General features: G+C 36.4%; 1 protein-coding gene across 1 annotated transcript in view; it reads right to left on the bottom strand.

Moving 5' to 3' along the window:
* pcxb (pyruvate carboxylase b) overlaps window positions 1-21010 on the bottom strand; it is a 203665-nt gene that overhangs the window by 86921 nt on the left and 95734 nt on the right. The window contains exon 10 of the mRNA XM_051900588.1: window positions 18983-19165. Coding sequence (XP_051756548.1) covers window positions 18983-19165 — 183 coding nt within the window. The remainder of the gene's footprint in view (window positions 1-18982; window positions 19166-21010) is intronic.

The following is a 21010-nucleotide window of genomic DNA, read 5'->3' as shown; positions in this document are numbered from 1 at the left end:
ACACACACACACACACACACAATACAGTGTTGTTTTGGACCCCACTGACTTTCATTGTATAGACAAAGACAGTTAATATATGTATCAAAATCTCTTCTTTTGGGTGAGTAAATGAAGATTGAATTTTCATTTTTGGGTGAACTATCCCTTTGAAAGCCCTTTCTTTCTGATGTAATTTACATAAAAAAACAAAAACAGAGTTTTATAGAGCGAATGGCCATAACCTTAGTGATCTGTGTTACATAAACGGATCCCTGTGGTCTGTATCATTTGAGAAGATTAAAGTTGGCTCAGTGCTTATTGTGACCATGACCGTGTGTGTGTCTGAAAGAGATGGGTCGAGAAAAGATGAGAAAATGTGCTATTTCTCGCCCAGTGTGAGTGTGTGTGATGTAGCCTAAAATAAAGGCTCTACTTTACATGCCTGCAGCAAATTCTGGCCCAATTTGACTAATTAAAACCAGTTTGATTGATGTAAACACGCATCCACAGTTTATTCTTACAATGTTTCTGCACTCAGCCAAATTAAACACATAAACTGGTTCATCTCTAATAGGCTGGCTACAGGATGTCCAAGAATGAACTTGTCATCCAGGGCAGTCTCATAAGGGAAATGTCGCTGTTGCGATTTTTATCCTTGCACCACCAAAACGTCACTCTGGTGACATTCTCACCTCATTTCAGACTATTCCTTCAGGCCTCTGCAAACTTATCAGGATATTATCAGGTGTATGAACAACGCATGGAATAAAATTACATGTTCGAGTACTGCAAAACATGGAAGCCAAAACCCAACCTTGTTCCTAACCTTACTAACCAGGGTAGTCAAGCACTTAGTAGGGCACCTTTTTCCAATGTACAGATATTTTTAGTTACGTTGCTGTCTGAATTACATACCCGGGACAAAACAGGCAGATATAATTTAGTTAAGTAGAACAAAAATAAGCATAAACTACTATAAAAGCAGTATGTGTGACTTGTGTGTTTTATTCCAAGTCATCTAAAGCAAAATGAAAGCCATGTTTGGGAACAGAACAAACCATTTTTATTCACTTGTGTGGAGAAAAAAAAGCAGCTAGATGTCCTTTTGTGTTTCACATATAGCAATTGTATGAAACATCATAAAGGCAAGCAAAAGATGTCAAAATCTTCATTTTCGGTTGAGCGAATCAGCCGAAATGATTTACTGTATATCAATGATAATACAACTGAGTATGAATGTACACTGGTAGAAATATGTGGGAAAGATATTCTTTTTCTTCTGTCTAGAAGGGTTTCAAAGATTTCGCCAACCCACCATTTTCTTCCACTAGTATAATCAACAATTATCGTGGCATGAAACACTGCATTTAACGAGAAAGTGGATGACCACTCATTCAAATAGTAATTCATCTCATTATGTGAACGTCTCTTGTCTTCAACAAAGTACTGGGTTTGCAAGAACCATAATTAAATTTGGCCATTCATGATATTGCTAAATGGATTTCAAGGCTAATGAAAACCTCTCAGTTGACTGGCCTTCAAGGCTAAATACAGTTAACTTTGATTACCTAATTGGTACGCATAATGTTCTGCAATACCAGCTAATATCAGTTGTATGTGTTCTTGCTAACTTCAAATATATAGCAGACTTATTCTGTCAGTCTGCCAGCCACACTAGCCAATGAATTAGTCTGGAACAACTTGTTGGCATGGTAACAAGTAATGGCACCTGACTTTGGCAGCCAATAAGAGCCGATCACAGCCAGAATGACAAAGAGATTTGTTTGCAGTGATTTATAAGGACATGCCACCACTTTAAATGAAAACAAATCTGTAGATCATTCTGATGGCAACATTAAAAGGTTGAGCATGAATTTGTACAAGAGAAAGGTTCACCCCATCAAAAGGCCCAGATAACCTCAGAAGAGTGAGTGAGTGAAGGGATTGGTTTCTATTCCTCTAGAACATTTCCTTTAATGTGCTCAACAAAAAGGATTTAGTTTCTGATGGCTCATTAAAAGGGATAGATCACTACCAAAATTAAATTTCTGTCATCTATTTAGTCACCCTCATGTCGTTCCAAACCTATATAACTTTCTTTCTTACATGTAACATAAAAGATGATATTTTGAAGAGTGCTTAAACTGCACTGGACCCCACTGACTTTCATTGTATAAACACATTTTCCAAAATATCATCTTTTGTGTTCCACAGAAGAAAGAAATTCTTACAGTATGGACCCCACTGACTTTTAGACAAAAACAGTTGTAATATTCTTCAAAATATATTTATATATACTTAATATTGTTTTTTATTTAGACTTTCATTTACATGGCAAACAAATTAAAAATTAAGATTTAAAAGAAAGCAAATTTTCAATCTGAACAATTATGGCTACAACAACAACAACAAAAAGTAGCTATAAAAACACAAGGTACAGCTGTATACTGTTTGACATCATGGTAAATTTTGAAGTACTCACTTTTGTTGGGAATGTGTCTTCATGTTCACTGTTTTCAGAGCAGATAAAAACCACTTTATATTAGCTACGCATTTGGCACACTCTCTGTGATGGTGAATACAGATATCTGACAGCAACAGGCCACTGCTAAACCCATAACTAGACAGAACTAGAATAGAATATTTTGAACAATATCAAATGTTGTATAACTAAACAGAAGAATCACTACAGGTCCACACATACTTAAAGGGTTAGTTCACCCAAAAATGACATTTCTGTTATTAATTACTCACCCGCATGTCGTTCTAAACCCGTAAGACCTTCGTTCATCTTCGAAACACAAATTATCTTCTCTTCTGTGTCATTTTCCTACGCTGTTTACGGTCAGCGCTTCCTGCTGTCTATGGAGGAGTCATATACCTCTCGGATTTCATCAAAAATATCTTAATTTGTGTCCTGAAGATGAACAAAGGTCTTACGGGTTTGGAACGACATGAGGGTGAGTAATTAATGACACTATTTTTAGATGAAGTAACCCTTAAAAGTCCCCATGAAATCAAAATTGAAGTTTTTTGGCTTTCAGTATGAACATGTCATACTGTTATCTATAAGCTAGTGTGCCCCAAAACAATGACAAAATTAGCATTTAGGAGATGTAAGAATTCAAAATGCTCTCTAGAATCCAAAGCGCCCCGCCCCCTACATTATAAATAGACGCTGGAGCTGCGGCTAAAATCAGTCACTCGTTCACACATTTTCTATTTTCTACATGGTGAATGGCACATAGTGCACTATATAGGGGATAGGGAATGATTAAGACAGTGTAAACATGCTTTCAATTGGGGCAGATGAAGTCTGGTTACACGTTAGTGTCACGCGAGCCACCACAGCACGCACACACACACACACACAGTCTGCTAGAGCGATAGCACAGAGCGGATCATATGCGCGAGTGTGCGCATATCAGAAAACGTATCGGACCCATTTGAATTCTGCGCAGAATGCTATATTTTAAAGCAATATGGAGGAGATTAGGAGGAGAAGAGGGTATATTAAGAGGAACCTGCGGCTTTACTGAGCTCAACGGCTCTGGCCGAGCTGTAATATAAACGAAACACTATTGGCTAATTTAAAAAAGGGGAAGAGCTGTTCGATATCTCCCGCCCTGTCTTCCTGTTTCAGTGGAAATTACGTCAACACTGCATAATGCTGCGTGTTTCAAGACACTTCATTGGGCCTTTAAATATATGTGTCTATTCCTGTGCGATTATCTCTCCCAGCCCTGGTTATTTTCCAACACAGAATCATTGAAAAACGTGTCTCTAAAGTACCTACATTTTTTTTTTTTTTTGCAAAACTCGAAAAAACAAAAAACAAAACATATACAAGCAAGATAAAGACAACTTGTATTCCTTTTCACACAAATTATGATTAAAAGGGCAAATTATTGATTAATAAAAACTTATTTTACACAGTTCCTTGCACATTACTATGTTATAACTTGAAAAAAAAAAAAAAAAAAAAAGAATCTTTTGTTAACACTATTGGTTAAGTTATTTTCTACCCCACTTGGCATATGCACAGAAATAATGTTATTTCGGTTCCTGTGTTTGTTTCCCTCCACATTTCATCAGCAAAAGAATAGAGAACTCTCGTACCACTTTATCGTTCTCGTTTCTTGAACCACTGACCACCCCCAGCTGAGAGCTTCTGCTACCTACTTTCTATTCTCTTCGCTCACACCCAGCTTCCCTCTTTGTCTTGATCTCTTTCAGCGGTGCATGGCCTGCACTTGTCATCTCCCCTGCAGTGCAAAGCCCACACTGGAGATAACAGCCAGTGCTAACACAAGAAATACACACCACAGACCAGCTTCACATTGTGAATGCCAAGTGCTAACTGGAGGCAAAGATGTTAGTGTTTCCTGCACGCGTATATGTGATGTTCTCTTGAGGTTCTCTTGAGCTTTGCGAGATGTCTTACAGTTGTATGAAAAAGTGTAAAAGGCTCAGAGGTGTAGTTCTCCAATTCTCTCTCAAGCATCTCTGAAAATTTGTCAAAAATGTGCTAAACCTTAAAACCAGCAATAACTTTATTTATTTATGCCCAGATTAAGAGCTTTTTATGCACTTTGGAAGGAAAATCCTACCTTGTTTATATCGATTTTTCTCTTCGTTACAAGCACCAATGCCAGCAGCACTTATGCCTTAAGCTTTGGCCATAATAGTGTTGGGGGGTGAGGGGGGACCCTAGACAGGTTGCTTTAATCAAAACCCTCTGCTTAACTGCAAGTCCACACATTGTGCATATTGTCAGCTAATGGTTTGTTTATGCTGGCTTTCAGCATTCTGGGTGGCCTAGAGTAATTTGTTAACAGCAAATAACATAGGGTTTGACAGAGAGGCACTTAGCAGCCACATCAAACTAAATAAATAAATAAATGAAAATGAATAAAACAAGGACATGCGTCCAGCGAAAATACATCATTTAAAGACGACAGCTGTGAACGGATACAAATAAGAATAATCACAAAGGCTTAGATGAGACAGGGGAAGGAAAGAAAGCAGTTAGAGAATGAGTAGAAGGACAAAAATAATTCGGAATATATGTAACCATGTAAATTCTCGGATAAACATGCTGAAGAGGAATGTTAAAGAAGGGGAAAAAGAGACCCATTTCCATTTCAATCAAGAACTGTTGCCTTGACAATTAACAAGTGTGAGATCAAATGCAATCAATTTAATTAGCCATAGCAAAACAGAAGCACAAACAATCATTGGAAAGACAATTTTTTTTCTCAATTAACATTTTCAATTTTCAGACGCCCTATAACCTCTCCTACATGTTAATGCCCATCAAACAGTACAGCACAGGATTGATGTGTGGGTTTTATGTGAATCTGGAGTCATGTACAAATCTAACTGTACATGCAAAACAGCATTACTCAAAGCCTTCTCATGCATCTGGTAGGGCACCAAATTAATAAGTTACACACTTACATTACAGATGTTGTGCTAGAATGACGTTCATTATCTATTTGCTATTTTCTATCATCTGTCACTGGCTAGAACATGTACGCTAAAAATAAAGAAAGCAATAAAAGCTATTTAATTTCAGTTGAGTTATTTTGCAATACAATCTGAAGAAGAATATTAAAATCCCATAAAGGAAATGCAGAGGTCATGGTTTACATAAATTACCTTTCTGACTATTTCTAGATTTTATCTACTACACTACTGTTTAAAAGTTTAGAGTCAATATGATTTTTAAAAGAAGTTTATTACATGAGCAAGGATGTATTAAATTGATCAAAAGTTACAGCGAATATATTATTGCACAACATTACTGATATTTCTGATTAAATAAATGCAGCCTTGGTGAGCATAAGAGACATCTTTCAAAAACATTTCAAAACCTTAACAGCCTTAAATTGTTGAACGCAAGTGTATTCTGGAAGTAACACCAACATTTCTTTAAAATATATCAAGTCAAGTCATCTCCATTTATATCACACTTCCATTGTAAAAATCGTTAATTATTAACTTAGGGGTCACTTAAATTACACATTTTTAACTAAAAACAGTAAACTTTTAATGGGTTTTTGCTGTTCATTTATGTGTTTAGTCTATAGGTATGTGCGTGTATGCTCACAGACGCTTAGTCTTTCTTTACAAAGTGGCATCACCAAATTACTTGTCTGGCCCGTATAATACAGAATCATTAGTCGTTTCTGTGGATCCATGCGAACTGAAATTTTTATTGATAATGATTTGAAAATCATTTTGATAATATATATTTAAAAAAATATATATATGATTAAAAACATAAATATTTAATATATGTGACCCATGCTGGTAAAATGAGTGGCAATGAGCAAATTTAAAAAAAAAAAAAAAAAAAAAAAAAAAGTTATTGTTATTTTCGGCATCGCATGCTGTCTGAGAGGCGTCTTTGTGTGCACGCTTCGGATGTGTCAGTCAGCGCAACGAAAATCGTTTTGTTTACATCAGCATGAGTTTGAAAATTACATTTCATTGGTTGAGACTCTTGCCATCGAGAATTTGCTATGAATATTCACAAAGTTGGAATGCTGCGCTTTAAAACAATACCAAACAGAGGGGAAGCGCCAGTCGTCAAGAAGTGAGCAGAGAAACGTACAAATAAAGATGTTTAATTGCTATTTGGAGCACTGGGATCGCTAGATGCGGGCTTAGTGAATTCATTTTTTTGAAAAACTCAAATTCAACCAAAATTGACATTTTTCACTTGTTTTGCCTGTAGCTCGTAATTAGTCTGTGTGCATTCCAACTCATTTTGCTAGCACGGTTCACACATTATATATATTATACATTATATATACTATTATACTAATTCACATGTATATATATATATATATGTGTGTGTGTGTGTGTGTGTGTGTGTGTGTAAATAGAAAACTGAACTAGCATAATCTACTTGAGAGCAATTTCAGTTCATGCTTTAAATGTACTTTTTTGATTTTCCTCAAGGCCAGAAAAGGCACTGCATATAGAGGATGAATATTCACTCTCCAAATCTCGTCTGTGACTGCAGCGGCAGTAGGAAACATGCTTGGTTCATTCTTCACATCTGTTGATGTGTGGCTACCTTCACCATATCTCTTTTATGAGGTGATGCTTGGGGTGCTGAATATGAAATGACCAATTATGCTCCATTTCTACAGAAGAGTGTTGCTACGCCTGTGTGGCACAGTCCAGGGATTTCTGCCACTCTCAGATGTGAGTTTCACTGGAAGTCTTGTTCTGGGGTTTGAATGGTTTTTACTGAAGTGCCTCTCCATCCTGGTTGTAATGCAGCTGATGAATATCTATTCATTCTACCATTTAGTCTTTATTTTTCTGTAATTACTTGGAGTAATGTGTGTGCCCTTGATCTGGCCTCGTGATCACCTTTCTTTTTATTATCATTTTTAGAATATTTTCTCATCTAAGAGATGATTTGTATTCATTTTTGTGTAAGGGCATGCTTTTTATATATATATATATATATATATATAGTATCCGTGCGATATGGCTGTATATCAGCACGGTTGTGATTCGGCCATAGGCAAACATAGCGTGCTGATATACAGCCATATCGCATGGCTACGAGTGTGATTACTTGGTTTACATATAAATCACAAATCTGAGGTCTAAACAACTATATTCTCACCTAAAAAACTCCTAAAACTACATTCCGTCACAAAATAACAGTAGTACCTATAAAAATATGGTGGGTTTGCTCATCCGCCATGACACATTTTGAACTCATGCTGATGTAAACAAAACGATCTTACTCGCACTGACTGACAGATTTGAAGCGTGCGCACAAAGACACCGCGATCCCGATATACACATATAGGCTACACAGAATTACAATATTTCAAAAAATCTTTCTTAGTGAGTATTCATGCAAACATTATCTGTTATGACTTAAGTGAACGTTTGGTTAACTGTTGGGGAAATACATCTGATGTATAATATTATATTATATACGTGTGGTACAGTAGGTCTCATATAGGCTGTCTGTTTCATTAATGTTAATCAAACAATTGTGGAATCATGGAAAAAAAAAAATTAATATATATATTTTTTTCCCTATAGATATGGGTTTTGACTCAGTTTGTGGCAAATTTGGTGGCAATACCAGGGATTTTAAGGTATGGTTGCTAGGTGATTTTGTTTTGGAACCTTCAGAAAACTTTAACTCGATTTTTCTCAAAATTGACTTTGCTGACTCTGTCGAATTCAAACAGGTGTAGCTCAGTCATTTTTTGTCGGATTCCAACAAATCATACATCATTTTGAAGGTTTTTTAATAGAGAATGTGAGAATAACAATGACTCATTTTTGAAAATGATTGCGACTCATTATGCCAGCACGGGTCACATATATATTACTAATATATTCATTATGAATTCTATGTGTATCCATCATCTTCTTTCTAAGCCAAAGGAAGCAGAAGCCTTGGAGAATGAGAGGAGATTACAAGGGGTTTTGTGTGTTTTTTTTGTGGGAGGTCGACCTTTAAGGCCGAGCGGTGTAATGATCTCCTACACCTTGTCTGTGACTGCAGTTGCAGTAGAGAGTATAATTGAGCTGTAGATATAAAAGAAAGATCATTAAAACTGCTATCTTTCTTTCTCACTCTCACCTTTGGTTCCATCTCCATTGTTTTTCTTTCTTCCTACTATTACCTTCCTACTGTCCTGAGACCTTCGGCTGAAAACAGCTCTTTTTTTGGCTGTTATTTATATTTTCAGTCTAGGCCTTCCCTAGAAAACTGACACACACACAATCATAAAATCTTAAACTTCAGTAAAAATTAAAACACCACAACCAATACTGATAAGTTAGCCCTTCATTAATTTCCTTTTGGCTACCTCATCATGTGTGATGAAAGGTGATGGAAAAAAAAAAACTGCTTTTGGCTCAGGTTATGGGCCAGTTGTAAAAAGGAGAGTTTGGCACCTGTATGTTTTTGGCAGTGCTACAATGTGGGTTTTGAGCACATTTTGGCATCTAGATGGAAAATATTGTAAGATAAAGATCAAATAAGATGTTGAACTGAGTCTAAATGTTGAGCCTAGCCTTTGAGTTTGACAACTCTACATGAAAACATCAGGGGGCAAGTGCTTCTCATAAAAAATAAAGCAATGCAACACATTAAACTCCCAGCATGGACAACACCTCTAGAATCAGACACACTCAGGATTTTGGCATATACATTCAGTGTGTAGACACAAGATGGCTGAGGTGTTTAAAGAAAAGAAGGACTGTATAGGGTATGTATAGGGAATCAGAATGTGACCTCAGCAATAAAATGGGTGATTTTAGGACACAGAAGTTAAGACTGAATAGTAGTGAATGTAAACAATGTTGTTTATATTATCCATCATGAGAAGATGTTGGAATGAACACTTAATGCATTATCAACTGCTATATACATTCCCAATGAGCCAATATATGTTTATGATATAAATGATGTATCATTTGAGATATATTGTATTTATTATTTAGCAGTTATGTATATTTTAGTAGGCAGTAATATGTGATGAATATTTACAGTGTCTCGGCCACAAGGCTAAGCACTCAAATGTACTTAAAGGTGCAATGTGTAAAATGTACATATAATATACATAACTATATTTTCAGTGGTGTATAAAGACCTTACATAATGAACCGTTATATTTTTATTACCTTAGAATGAGCCATTTCTATGTCCCGCGGGTCCCCTTACATGTTAAGTCGCCATTTTGTGCTGCATGTTTCTACAGCAGCCCTAAACGGACAAACTGCTCTACAGAGCGCATTTAGTCACTATGTTGTTCTTCTTCTAAGTCGTTCGTGTTTTTAGAGGCAGCTTACATCATCACTACATTGAATACGCATGAGGAAGTAGTAGTAGTAGTAGTAGCAGTCGTCTGGTTTATTAGAAGCAGAGACTGTTCTTTGTTAGAGGAAGAAACCTCGTTGCTTGACTGGCTAACATACTCTCTGCTGTCTCAGACGACGATGACGTCTTTGTCTTGTATCGGCCAGACGGCCACCGTAGCTTCTCTATTTTGCTTCGAATGGGAGGAGTGAGTGCCGTTGGTTGTAGTTCGCAACCTCACCACTAGATGTCGCTAAAATTTACACAACGCACCTTTAAGAGAATTAAATATCAGTTAGTTTTATTTCGAAAGAGTTTCCCATTCTCTTTTTGGCAAATTTTATGATGTTTGGCCACTCAGTACTGAAAAAGCATGAAGACCACATAGAATTAATAATGAAAAAATTAGTTTAAAAAAAAATTAATAAATAAATACATCATGCCCTTTTTTTTTATAAATAAAATAACAGTTATATAAATTTATTTTAATTTAAATTCATTTTTCGATTTTCAAATTGCAATTCTGCATCCTTTTTGGTACCTCAAGTTCAATAATTGAGTTTTAACTGAAAAGCTATTCTCAATTTACCTCTTAATTTCACATATCCAAAAAAGCCAAAAACTTATTCGTAAAATCTGTTAAATGATTTGATGAATCAAAAACGTTTTGATACCTTTTTGTCATGAGATAATATTTGTATGAATTGGACAAAAGGATTATCAAGAGTTTGAAAAAGTAGGCTCAAGACAATTCAAAATGGCATGGTTATAGACAGATACAGAACACCACGCCAATAGATTCACGAGAACTCAAGGATTCAGAGGAAAAAAGAGAATTTTGATTACCCAAGAGAATATCAACCCAAGTCTGGTGTATCTGAAATACTTTTAGAGAAGAAAAAAAAAAAAAAAGAATTATTGATACAAAAATATTTTTTAAAAATGCACAATATTTTCCATAACCATGAGTGGATATTTGATGTTGACTTTTTATTCCTTTGGCAGGTAACCGTGTAATAAACGTGATAACACGCAGTGGGCCGATGATTCAAGGCCCTATCCATATACTTAGCGCTTTGGCTTTAGTATGAGTTTGTGTCAAGTATCGCAGGAATAGATGCCGACACTCTTTGATGTTGAATGTTTGAAACGCTGTCCAGATCCCCCCTGATACACTCATCCAGCCCAGTACAGCGAAACCCCTCAGATCACAGCATAAAAGCTCAAACCTAAAAAAAAAAATAACATTTTTTATCCCTCTTTTTGGATTTCCACTCATCCTTATCCATCTACCCACTCAGTCCTCTCTCTCTCAATCTTGACTTTTTGTTGCTGCTTTTCAAAGGCGGTCACAGCAATTCTCAAGCGCAAAATCCCCATTAAGCTTCAAAGCTCCGTTTACTCCTCCCTCTTCAACATGCGCATATATGTGTGCATATGTGTGATAGAGCGCTTTACTGGAAGGTGTTCAGCTCACAAGCATGTAACTAGGTAAACACACACACACTCACTTAAGAAGCGAATGTTACCTTTAGCAATCTCATAATTACTGATTAATGGGTCGATTTAAGATTTAATTTTACCTCAAGGCTCTTTCATAGGAATAAGTTTGTCTTAAAGGGTTAATCCATACAAAAATGAAAATTATGTCATCATTTACTCACCATCATGTCGTTCCAAACCTGTATGACTTTCATTCTTCCATGGAACATTAAAAAAGATATTTAGCAAAAAGGTGGTTCTTTGTCCATACAACGGAATGTTTGTGTGGAATGTGTGTGTGTTTATACAAGTTTGAAAGGACATGAGGGACAAGAAAGATATGAGAATTGTATTTTTTTGGGTGAACTATCCCTTTAAGGTGAATGTTTGTGTGTAATTTCTGCACAACTACCGTTACCAAACATGTAACAATAAAGTATTATTAAAACAATAATACCGTCTGCCATTGGTTGAGCAAAGGTTTGATGGAGTCACAGAGCCACAGTGTTTACATTTTTTTTTTGAGAGGAATCAGCCTATAAATGGCTTACTTACACTTGTCTCTGCATATTAAGCTGGGATAGAAGAAAATGACACACTTCAGTTGTAACTCTGATCCATGTGAGCGTGAAGCATGTGTGAGATCCAGATCCTGTATACTTTATTCTAATGTGATTATTTAGGAAACACCTGTTCAGAGTGTAAGACCATTACTCATACTCTCAATGTTACTATATCCACCCAAATACGAATTTCTCCAACTCTATTCCTCTTTTTTCATCTTATTGTGCCTGTTCCCCGTTCTCATCTCTGAATGTCCCTCTTCGCCCCACTTTTCTCCCTGCTCTCATTGATATGAATGATAAATGTATTCCTTAACTATCTTTCTGTCTGATCTTTCTACAAGTGCAACGATTCTCATTAAGGATTAATCTCAAAGTTTTCTACACACAACACATCCATGAGCAGTACTCAAACCACACACAAACAATTGTACACGCACCAACTTTACCTAAGAGCCAATTAAATGAATTCAGCTCATAAGCCAATTAAATGCATGAAGCATCAGCTGAAGATCAAGTCAAAACCTACAAAGACTGATGGAAATGAAGATGAGAGGCAGAGACAGATTTCCAAGTAATGATTGTTACATTTAAGACTAACTGAATGTTTCCATGACAGAACATGTTTTTCACCAGTGAATGAATGAGAGTTGATAAACGACTGAGCAGTGAATCAGTGAATAAATGGAGACACCATTTAACAAACCAATTACCAAGCCAGCTTAGCTCATCATTAAAGGTGATTCATTTATTTTTCCAAAACATTAAAGAGATAATGTCACTCAAAACTGAAAATTCAAGCAACATTTGTTCTTCCATGGATCACAACATATCTGAAGATTTTCCACTGCATTAAAACATCCAAGTAATATTCCACACAGCTTATTTGAATGTACATGAACACATTAGATTTGTTGCTGTTTTAAACACATACTTCACTATACTTGTCGAGAGATGACAAGACCCAGATAATTGACACACGCTATTTACGTTGCAGAGCTTACGTGTTTACGTCTGAACGCCGGCTCAGTATTGGACGCATGCATGTGTTGCTGACGCCGATACTGAGCCGGCGTTCTGCCATAGAACCTGGAAGTGCTGCAACATAAATAGCGTAGCAGAACGACAGAGGAGAGACGAATTTGTTGAATAAAGTCGTTATTTTTGTTTTGTTTTCGTCGCTTCATAATATTAAGGTTGAACCACTGTAGTCACGTTGACTATTTTAACAATGTTTTTACTACTTTTCTGGACCTTGAATGTGGTAATTCGTTGCTTTCAATGGAGGACAAAAAACCTCTTGAATTTCATCAAAATATCTTAATTTGTGTTCCGAAGATGAACGAAGGTCTTGTACCTTGTACTCCGGTTATATCAGATGAAATGCACATGATTATCTTTGGTTAATGTTATGAATAGCAGCTACGCTAATTATTTTCAATATGCTTTTCTGTTTTATCTCGGGATGCCCATCCCAAAGTAACTAGAGAGTATGCCAGCTCCAGTTTGCATCCAGCCTCTTATGAAGACTTCAGATGCATCAACACCTGTGAAGAGATGACCCCAACCCCTTCAGATGACGCAAACTCTGGATCAACATGCACCAGTGCAAAATTTTTCTCTATATCCTAATCAATTGTTAACTTGTATTCATTTCTTCAATGGGCTCATTGTTTCTACTTTAAATTAATACATTGTTTAAATTAATACATTGTTAGCTAACTGGGTGATTTGTATATGTACATTTCTGAAATTACATAACTTGGACACAGTCATCTTTGATAGCAGATCACTCTAAATTGTAATGTTGACATGCATTTTCTGTAAAGCTGCTTTGAAACGATATGTATTGTGAAAAGCACTATACAAATAAATGTGAATTGAACTGAATTGAACTGTCATGCTTTCATTGTATTGAAAAGTGCAGCAGGAACAAATTTATCCTTTTAGGTTCTATAGAAGAAAGTAAGTTAAGTAAACGATAGAACGTGAGCGCTCCAGAGTGGGCATGATTTAGCCCCAGAGCGTTGGTGTTCTCATTGGCTCCAAGATCGCTCTGATGCTGCTTCATCACGGACATAAAATATAAGCGATAAGTGGAAAACCTGGAGTGCAGCTGGAATGGAGTGATTAGAGAGCACTTTGAGTGAGAGAGAGAGAATTGCTGCTGTCCCGTTTGGCTCACATACTCTGGAAAATGATGACAGAATTTTCATTTCTGGGGAAGCTAGCCCTTTAAGCTCAAGTGATTCTACTGATCTATTTCATGTGAATGTTATTCTACGGTTCATTTTCTCAGCACAGATAAGCACTTCAAGCACAGATAAGGGTACCTAACTTTCCATGAGTCTGTGTTATTGTTATACACTGCAGTCTGATTTTATTCTATCTCCAAAGTTCACTCGTGTGTTCATAAAGTGTCTCCAGATAGTAGTGAAAGGCAGATAATGGACAAAAGAGATTATTAGATGCAAAGATGGAAAACAAGCCAGAAGGAATAGAATGAGAATGAAGAAGTAAAGACACTGAGAAGGTGTGAGGCACATCAGAAGACCATCTGGCTTTGATTTAATGTGTCCTGAATGGCCTCCCTTCAAAGATCCACTTTACCAAACACTTCCCCTCTCTTTCCTTTATCTTGCTATTCCTCTTCCTCTCCTGCACTCATCTTCTTGTCCTTGCAATCATGCTTCAACCACAACATCATCTTGAAAAAAAAATGCTGCAAACAAACAAGTCACATCAAAACCAAATAAGAAATGGCTCAAAACGAGAGACGCCAGAGAAAGACAAGCTTTCAGCAAGGAAACCTTTTCAAGTATATTAGACTGCTACTTCAGCATATCCCTCTCTTTCACATTCTGCCATCTTTACTCTCTCCATATCTCCTCTCCCGGAGTAGAGAAGCATTTTCTTCAAATTTGCACTTTTGTGGGTACATCTAAAGAAGACTTCAGCAACTTTCATTTGTACAGAAAACCCTAAAGGCACAGTTGATCAGATCACATCAGATGTGGCACATACGCAAAGTGAATTTCTGCTCAAAATGTGATGATTTATTATGTAATATTTTCATGCTTTCAAGGTGAAGTGTCTCTTTTTTCAGTGTTAAAACACTTTCTCCTATCCCAGTGTAATGTGCAGAGACAACTACTATAAAGAAGCCTTTTGTAGGTTGACTTCCTAAAGAGTGTGAACCATGTGAAAGTTGGGTTAAGGACCAGTGTGCTATTTTTTATGCATTTCCATTGGGTGGTGCCAATTATGGAAGCCCACTTACACTATATACATATATATTAGCTATAGCTAGTGTTTTTCCAAAGTTATTAGCCACTCAACATTTTCACTGGCCACAATTTTGACATCGATACCATGTGGAAAAACTGCCATACAGATATTTTTAATATTATCTCATAATTTGGCAGCAGGTATATTAGGCTGCTGTCACTTTAAGTCCTGACGCCCGGGTGCATTATACTGTTACACATGCGTTTTCTTTCTCAACTGTTTAAGTTCACTTAAAACATAACTGACTGTGTTTACATGAGTACTCACCAAGACCGGTATTTTGACATTATTTTATGTGTATTTGGCTGTTTAAGTGCAATAAGCAGCAAAAAAAAAAAAAACACCTCAGTTTAGTACTGAGAGGCAGATTTATGTGCACGCACTTGGGTAAGAGCACAAAATCTGCGGGAATAAGCCGAAATTAAAGCCCTGTAACACCAACAATATTCATTCGGAGCAAATGAAAGGAGTGAATGCGGGAAGTCAGGTTTGTGTGTCAACTAGCTGTTGAAGAGATCATGAGAGAGCGAGAAAGCACAACTGGTATTGCGTATCTATTCTATCAACATAATGTCTTATATGATATGTGTGTTTATAAAGTAAAAGTTTGCATATTATTTTTAAGTACTTTATTACTATAAACTTGTTATATAGTTTTAACTTTGCATACTACTGTCAATCATTCAGCTTACTGAATGCTGATGACATAACCTACAGTATATGGATTTCAACACTCTGCATAATAAAAACAAATCTTTTTTGTTTTGAGCTGTGTGCAGTGACCGTTAAAGCTCTGGGCTCACTTCATTGCGTGGAGGTGGTTTTCAGCTTTGGCATCGACAGGTCTTTCTCTTTCTCTCCCAAACTGTGAAAAACACTGCAACCAGTGCATCTTCTTATAAAAGACATGCTTGTTGGTGACAGTTGCTATGGGCACTACCAAATCAAATGTCATTTACAGTTACCATCTCTCCCACTGCATTGCTCTTTTGCCTTTTCTACCACCCTGTTCACTCCCCCACCCCTCCTCTTCTCCTCCTTATGTCCATTCACTCCCCTCTTCATGTACACTACATTTGTTCTGACACTCTTCAGGTCAGTATAATCTGGTGTTAAGACATCTCGTCTACGAAGCTAATGACTGTTGGAAGAAATTTCACTGGTGAAATACTGCAGGCAGAAGAATTCATCCTGGCTAATTGGATGGTGTCTGATCATCTGGTGAAACTAGCTCTGCTCTGCTATTATGGTACTACTACTGTAAAATTTTTATGATGATAAAAGAGACTTATAGGAATCTGAAATATGGCCATTTTGGGCATGATAAACCAGAGTTACTGAGTCAGTCACATGAATACAGTTGCAAGAAAAAGTATGTGAACCACTTGCAGAATCTGTGAAAATGTGAATAATTTTAACAAAATAAAGGAGATAATACAAAATGCATGCTATTTTTTATTTAGTACTCTCCTGAGTAAGATATTTTACATAAAAGATGTTTACATATAATCCACAAAAAATAGCCGTATTTATTAAAATAACTCCATTCATAATTATGTTAACCACTGATTCTTAATACTGTGTGTGGTTACCTGGATGATCTACGACTGTTTGTTTGTTTTGTCATGATTCTTTTTTTTTAAATGGTTTTTTAATAAAACCAAAGAATATAGTTCTGATGTGCAGCAAAAGATTGTTGAGCTTCACAAAATAGAAAGTGGCTGTAAGAAAATAGCTAAAGCATTGAAAATCCCCATTTCCACTATCAGGGCAATAATTAAGAAGTTCCAATCAACTAAAGATGTTACAAATCTGCCTGGAAGAGGACGTGTGTCTAAATCGTCCTAATGCGCGGTGAGGAGGAAAGTTTGAGTGGCCAGAGACTCTCCAAGGATCACAGCTGGAGAATTGCAGAGATTAGTTGAGTCTTGACTCTCAGAAAGCCTAAAAAAATTATCAAACAGCACCTACATCCCCACAAGTTGTTTGGGAGGGTTTCAAGAAAAATCCTCTGCTCTCATCCAGAAACAATCTCCAGCATATTCAGTTGTCAGACACGACTGGAACTTCAAACGGGATCGGGTTCTATGGTCAGATGAAACTAAAAAAAGAGCTTTTTGGCAGCAAACCCACCAGATGGGTTTGGTGCACACATGGATAAAAAGTACCCCATGCCCACGGTTAAATATACTGCTGGATCTTTAATGTTGTGGGCCTATTTTTCTGCTGGAGGTCCTGGACATCTTGTTCAGATACATGGTATCATGGATTCTATCAAATACCAACAGACAAAAAATCAAAACCTGACCACTTCTGCTAGAAATCCAATAATGGGCCGTGGTTGAATCTTCCATCAGGACAATGATCCAAAACAAACATCAAACCCAACAAAAAAATGTGTCACTGAGCACAAAATGAAACTTCTGCCATGGCCATCCCAGTCCCCTGACCTGAACCCTAAAGAAAATGAGTGGAGTGAACTGAAGAGAAGAAGCACCATCATGGAGCTGAGAATCTGAAGGATCTGTAGAGATTCTGTATGAAGGAATGGTCTCTGATCTCTTGTAGTAAATTATGTTTTTTTGTGCAAACAAAGCACTCATGGTGCTATATAAAATTGAGGTTAAACCACTGCAGTCACATAGAGTACTTTATTGATGTCATTACTACCTTTCTGGACCTTGAAAGTGGTAGTTGCGTTGGATTTCTATGGAAGGACAGAAAGCTCTCAGATTTCATTAAAAATATCTTCATTTGTGTTCCAAAGATGAATGAAGGTCTTACGGTTGTGGAAAGAGCTACCCTAATATACGGTAGGGTGAGTAATTAATGTTCATTTTTGGGTGAACTAACCCTTTAAGAAACATCCTAGAGGCCTGACTGGCATGATGATGTGCAAGTAATAGTGTACTAATCTTGATCATTTCAAGAGATTTATGACACTGAAATATGAATGAGATTTCAGGCTATTGTGCAAAATGCTGCAGGGCATTTGATAAACAGGCATTGCTGCAATAACAAAAACAACAGTGACCAATAAATGATCACCAAGCCCTTGTTTTAGGGCTTGGTGATCAAGCCCTAAAACAAGGGCAAAATACTGAGAGCAACTCAAAGAAGCTCAAATCCTGTTCCACATGTTCTGATTGGCTTTAATTGTGTGACCTTAAACAGTATCTTTGGATTTGACATGGACAGACAAAACTAGTAACTAGTAATATACCTTAATTTCTGTTCTCCAGGCCTGATTATTAGTCAACATTCTTTAAAAAAAAAAAGTCCCTTTCCTTTGAAATATCTGTATGCGCTTGACTACTGTTGGTTGAGATGGTGTCAGATCACTATAAAAAGGTGCCTTTATGTCTTAGGAACCTCTGATCCCTTGAGCTTCTGTGGATTTTTGAAACAGCCACACTGTCAAAGGCCTCATCTGATACAAAAGAAGTATAAGTCTTTAGAAGTCAGGGAGCCTCAAAGCCTAAATGTGTTCTCAGTTGACACAGGTAAACATAAAATCAGATTGTATTCAACACAAAATACATGAGATAAAACAAAACATTTGTGAAAGGGTGAAATCTCTTTTAACGTATAGCAACCATACCTTAACAATTCTTACAATTCCTGGAGAAAGCCATTCGTTAGCATTCCCATTCAGACACGACTACTTTTGAATGGTCGTCAATGAAATTTAACACATACAATAAAGTTTGTATGTGTATTTATAGCATGAAAAGCAGGTGATAACAAGCCCACCTGTGACTCTCAGGTGTGCTATTAAAGCAGTCAACACCTAAAGGATCAGTATTGCACCTACCTTAACACCACGAACTCTGAACTCGGTTAGCGCTCTGTGCATTTTGGTTGCGGCGGCGGGGAGGTCTTTGCCACTGGCTATGACTTTAACCAGCAGTGAGTCATAGTGAGGGGAGATGATGGCCCCCTGAAATGCAGACGCACTGTCCAGACGAATACCCATACCCTCTCCACTGCGAAACACCTGTTGAAAGGAGAGAAAGAGAGACGAAGGAATAAATCATAAGAAATACTGCTAGAATGAGGATATGAGTGTAAGTATAACAATACAGTTATAGAGCACAGTGTTGACACATGCATAGCGGAAAGCATTTTGAATAGGTCAGGCCCAAAATGACTATGAGAAATAATAACAACACCCTCCACTGTCTAGTTTTTGCAAATACATTAAACCACCACAACTTCAGCACATCCAAGTTAGAATTCTACTCTTTTTGAATAAAAGTGGGCATGACTGCAGTATTTTTTTCAGAATTCTGTGTTGATATGACATCATTAGGCAATGAATAAATAAATAATATGTATATGAGACAAAGTAAATATCACAAAAATGACTTTATTTCACTGCAGCCAAACAGAGTGCAGCACTACAAGCATTTCAGGCTTCATCAGGTGTCAGTTTTGATTCTTTGTTTGTTTTCGTCTTCTAGTGTTATATTATCAATCTTCTAGTAGATAATATCATCCGCAATGCATCAAAGAGTTTTGAAAGGAGTCTCTTATGCTCACCAAGGCTGCATTTATATCAGAAATTAGCAATTAGTTAGTTAGTTAGTAAAATTAGTTAGTAAAAACATTAATATTGTGAAATATTATTACAATTTAAAATAAATTATTTTAATATATTTTAAAATTTTAATAATTTAGTCCCGTGGTGGCAAATCTGACCACGTTACTCTAGTCTTCAGTGACACATGATGCATCACAAATCATTGTAAAATTAATGATTTTTCTTTAGGATTCTTTGAACACAGTTTAACTGCTTACACACATTTTCAAGACTTTGCCGCTTTTTTTTCAAAACTTTACACACAAATCCAAGAATTGCACAGACAAAATGCAAAATGCCTCACATTTCTTGCAAAATGAAGAACTGCATTCAAAATATCACAAACACATCTCAAAAGCAATTATTTGTCTTATGTTGCAAACACCTTTGCCATAATATTCTATTTTTGGATATATCATATATACACAGTTATTCAAAACCTAAAGCTCTTCTTTCATGAGCTCCTTATGTACATTTCTGTACAAGATTGAAAGTAATAGAGAGATGAAACCAAACTATTTATTTTTTTACTGTTAGCATTTGTGGTTGTGAATACAGTATTACACAGTACCAAAGAAAAGAAATACATCAACCATGTGTAGTTGGACAGAAACAATGATTGTGTTTGAAAAAGGAAATCAAGATACTTCCTGTTAGATTTTGTGTGTTACATAGAGAAATAAATATATATTTTATGCTTCAAATAAAGCAACAACCCAATATTTTTTATTTTTTTCTAAATTTCTGTTTGTAATAAATGCAGTCTATAATATTTAGGTATGTTTTATTTATGAAAACACCCAAAACAATTGGAATTTTCTCTTCATTCACCTCACAGGTAACTGTCATAATCAAGCCAGTCTGGTGGTAAGCAGGATTTGTTTTCCCTCAGTTAAACCACACCTTCAGTGTATGACCCATAGCAGCTATATCTATAAGGTGTGTTTACCTTTGACTATGCCTTGCCTTACTGATCGGCAAGATTTGCCACTTCCAGTCATGGGAGGAGTTGATAACAGAGCCATCAAGTCGGACACTTACATCTTCCTTTAGTGGTGCTCACGTAGTGTTTACTTTCTTTATTGAAGACTAGGTGGATTAGATATAATAATTTTCAAATAAACAGATGTTTGAATTTTACATGTAGCAACTAGAAAGATTTTTCAGTGAAAAGATTATGTGCAGCTTAACATAGTGCTTCTATGCACAAGAAGATATTTTTTAAAATACCAATAAAATGTGGTCTATATTTTTGTCAGT

This window comes from Ctenopharyngodon idella, chromosome 7 (genome assembly GCF_019924925.1).
Source record: "Ctenopharyngodon idella isolate HZGC_01 chromosome 7, HZGC01, whole genome shotgun sequence".
Taxonomy (NCBI): domain Eukaryota; kingdom Metazoa; phylum Chordata; class Actinopteri; order Cypriniformes; family Xenocyprididae; genus Ctenopharyngodon; species Ctenopharyngodon idella.
The sequence above is the reverse complement of the archived record's forward strand: the minus strand, read 5'-3'. Positions and strand labels throughout refer to the sequence as shown.